The sequence below is a fragment of the Pinus tabuliformis genome, chromosome Q (assembly GCF_031772625.1).
Source record: "Pinus tabuliformis cultivar Carrire ecotype Pingquan chromosome Q, CPIR1, whole genome shotgun sequence".
In the NCBI taxonomy this organism is placed as follows: Eukaryota; Viridiplantae; Streptophyta; class Pinopsida; order Pinales; family Pinaceae; genus Pinus; species Pinus tabuliformis.
Window position 1 is genome coordinate 1301351274 of NC_142296.1, and position 2791 is coordinate 1301354064.

Here is a 2791-nt window from a genome sequence, read left to right on the forward strand (position 1 = left end):
GAGATTCTTAATATAATTATCTCTTGGTTGATAGATATGACAAACTACATAAATTATTAAATCTAAAGAAGCCACCCTTTTTAAAATATAATAGTTTTATATTTTCTTAACAAACTGAACAAAATTATTCAAATCTGAAAACTTTATAACTTTGTCAAAATAAGCATGAAAATGGTAAGATCTTACTATAGGATTAGCAGAAGGCTAAAATATTTTCCTATCAACACTGCCATCATTAGAAATTTGAATGCACAACCATTGTAGAAATATGATAATTTTCTGCAGGCAAGGAGACTGCAATATGCACTGGTAACAAGCTGCTGCCATAAAAACTATTCAAATTTGGAAGTCAAAAATTATTTTTAAATCTCTGGATGCTACAATAATCGGATCAAATTGATCTGATCAAACACCTCACTCTTAAATCCATTTGTTTTTGCTTCTTGGGACTGAAAACACATTATCTAATATCAACTGCACAGCAGCAATATCTGCTTCTATTCTATTTCCATGAATTCCATTTACAAAATTTATCATTCACACCTCTACTGTTTTGTAATCAATATCTCTGCACAGGCCAACATGAATGGAAAAAGCTGGCTAGCCAGCAGGCTAGCGAGAGCTTATATCTACAGTAACAAACTTTGAAGCATTTGAAAAAGCAAGAAAAAAAAATAGGAGAAGACTAGTAAAAATCTGAATATTACTGATGAGACCTCATAAGCTAGCTAGATGCTGCCTAAGTAGATTCGATCCTGCGTCGTTAAGGAGAGTTGTTTATTGATTGAGGCCTTTGAAATCACGGCAGAGCGCCGGCTGAATTATTTGAAATATATTGCTGCAAATCGGACGTCCAGGCAGTTGGATTCCAATACCCACTTTGATATAACCCTTCCACATGGCCGTTATCCGACATTGGGTTCCACGATTCGGACATGGTACAGGTTGGCAACCGGCCATTCAAGATCGCCGCCGGGTAATAGGAAAGTGTGCAGGGCTTGGCGGCGGGTTTGATATCGAGCCTGAACGCGGAGTTCTCCTTATTGGCCTCTGACTTGTCGGCGGCGGCGAGAATCATGGCCAGTCTCTGCTGCTGCTGCAATCGCCACTGCAAATCGGCGTTCAGGTTATTCAAGGACTCCATGGGAAGAAGGTTGAAGGATGTCGATGCCCGCGGCGGCTGACTGATCTGCGGCGTCGGTGGGCTTGTTTCGAATAACGAGTTCAAGTCTGCGGCGGCGGCGGTGATATCGAATCCGACGGACTCGGGCTTCGTCGCGGGGAGATTAAGGCCGAGCAGAGTCGTTTCCAGAGGCGGCAAATTCGCCAACGCCTGGCAGCTGCTCTGCAAAATCGACGTCGTGGTTGTGGCGGGCGGAGTGGTATTGTCGAAGCCGAAGACAGGCTGTTCTCCCGCCGCTGACATCGAATCTTGAAGGCCGCGGCTAAAAGACAATCCCAGTCTATCGGGAAATGACATTGGCGTGGATAAGGCGCTCTGCAACAGACTTAAGCCGCCGCCATTCTCGATATCGTTATTCAGACAACCCGACGCCGCCGCCGCATCGACGATATGTCGAAGTCGGGGCTGATCGGCCACTGCCGCCGCCATTTGCTGCTGCTTGGGCCGCTTGTTCTTGCGACATCCTCCGCCTATGGGGACGTTACGAAGCGCGCCGCCTTTGGTCCAGTAACGTCGGCAGGTCTTGCAGAAATGCCGGGGCTGGGTGAGGCTGTAATTGTTGTAGTAGCAGAACTTGGTATTGGGTGAATCGCATCGTGGGCATTTGAGAACTTGATCGGGTGGTTTCATGGCCGATTTGCGTTCCGACCTGGAGCACTGGCTCATGATCGTCTGATGATCTGCTGCCTTGGCGTTGCTTGCTTCCTGCATCATCATCTGAAACCAATATTCCACCATTAAAATCAAGCGAAAACACAAAGTTCTAACATATCTTTATAACCATTAGCAAGAATCCACACTGAGAAATTAGAATTACCTTAAATCTGCGAGTCGGAGGTCTAAAAAAGACTGTGTACAGGGAAGGCAGCGGAGCGGGCATAAATAGCTTCACAGGCACTGTTACCAGGCAGGCATAATCATTTGCACTGTACTCCAAAGAAGAGACTGGTTCTCGGTTTGAATTTGGAGGCAATCAAAAGTTAGCAAAAAGATAAACAAGTACTTGGGCTCGATGGCCTGGATGGAAAGATAAAGCGATCAGGGGCGGGCTGGCGGGCTGGCGGGGGAATTCGCTGCGATGGCAGTTCGCCTAATTCAATCGATAAAAGGCAGGCCGACACTGTTGAGACAATCAATACACCCGATCGAAAGCACGTGCCGAGTAGCTGCAGGAGCAGAGATCGAATCCAATCCCACGGCCACTTATACTATAAAGAAATTTAAGCTAATCTAATCCAGATGGGCTTAAGGGCCCAAAAAAGTTTTGCCAGTTTCCTTCTGGCTAATATGTCGGAGTCGTATTAGATGATATTCGATAGAAATTTGAAACAAAAAAAAGAGACTTTTTCGTGATCAGATTTATAAATGGCTTTAAATGGAAGGAAAGCAGGAATATATATATATATATATATCCAGTTAAGATTTTTTTTGGGTTACTTTGACCTGGTGATTTTAAATAAAATTATTTCAGTAGTTTACTCTGGATGGGTATAAAAATGAAAAAAAAAAAGATTTTTTAGATTTTCAATTAATGATTTTGAATTTAAAAAATTATATTTTAGTCTTTTTAATAAAATTCATATTTGATTTGAATTATAAATTTGTTAA

At 43.0% G+C, this 2791-nt stretch overlaps 1 protein-coding gene across 1 annotated transcript; it reads right to left on the reverse strand.

The window, feature by feature from the left end:
* Positions 1-393: 393 nt before the first annotated feature.
* On the reverse strand, positions 394-2424 carry LOC149224601 (uncharacterized). The gene is made up of 2 exons (XM_089383579.1): positions 2001-2424; positions 394-1900 (listed from the first exon to the last, which is right to left on the reverse strand). Exons 1-2 carry the CDS (start codon positions 2061-2063, stop codon positions 800-802), a joined length of 1164 nt encoding a protein of 387 aa, XP_089239705.1. The 5' UTR covers positions 2064-2424; the 3' UTR covers positions 394-799.
* Between the last annotated feature and the right edge of the window lie 367 nt (positions 2425-2791).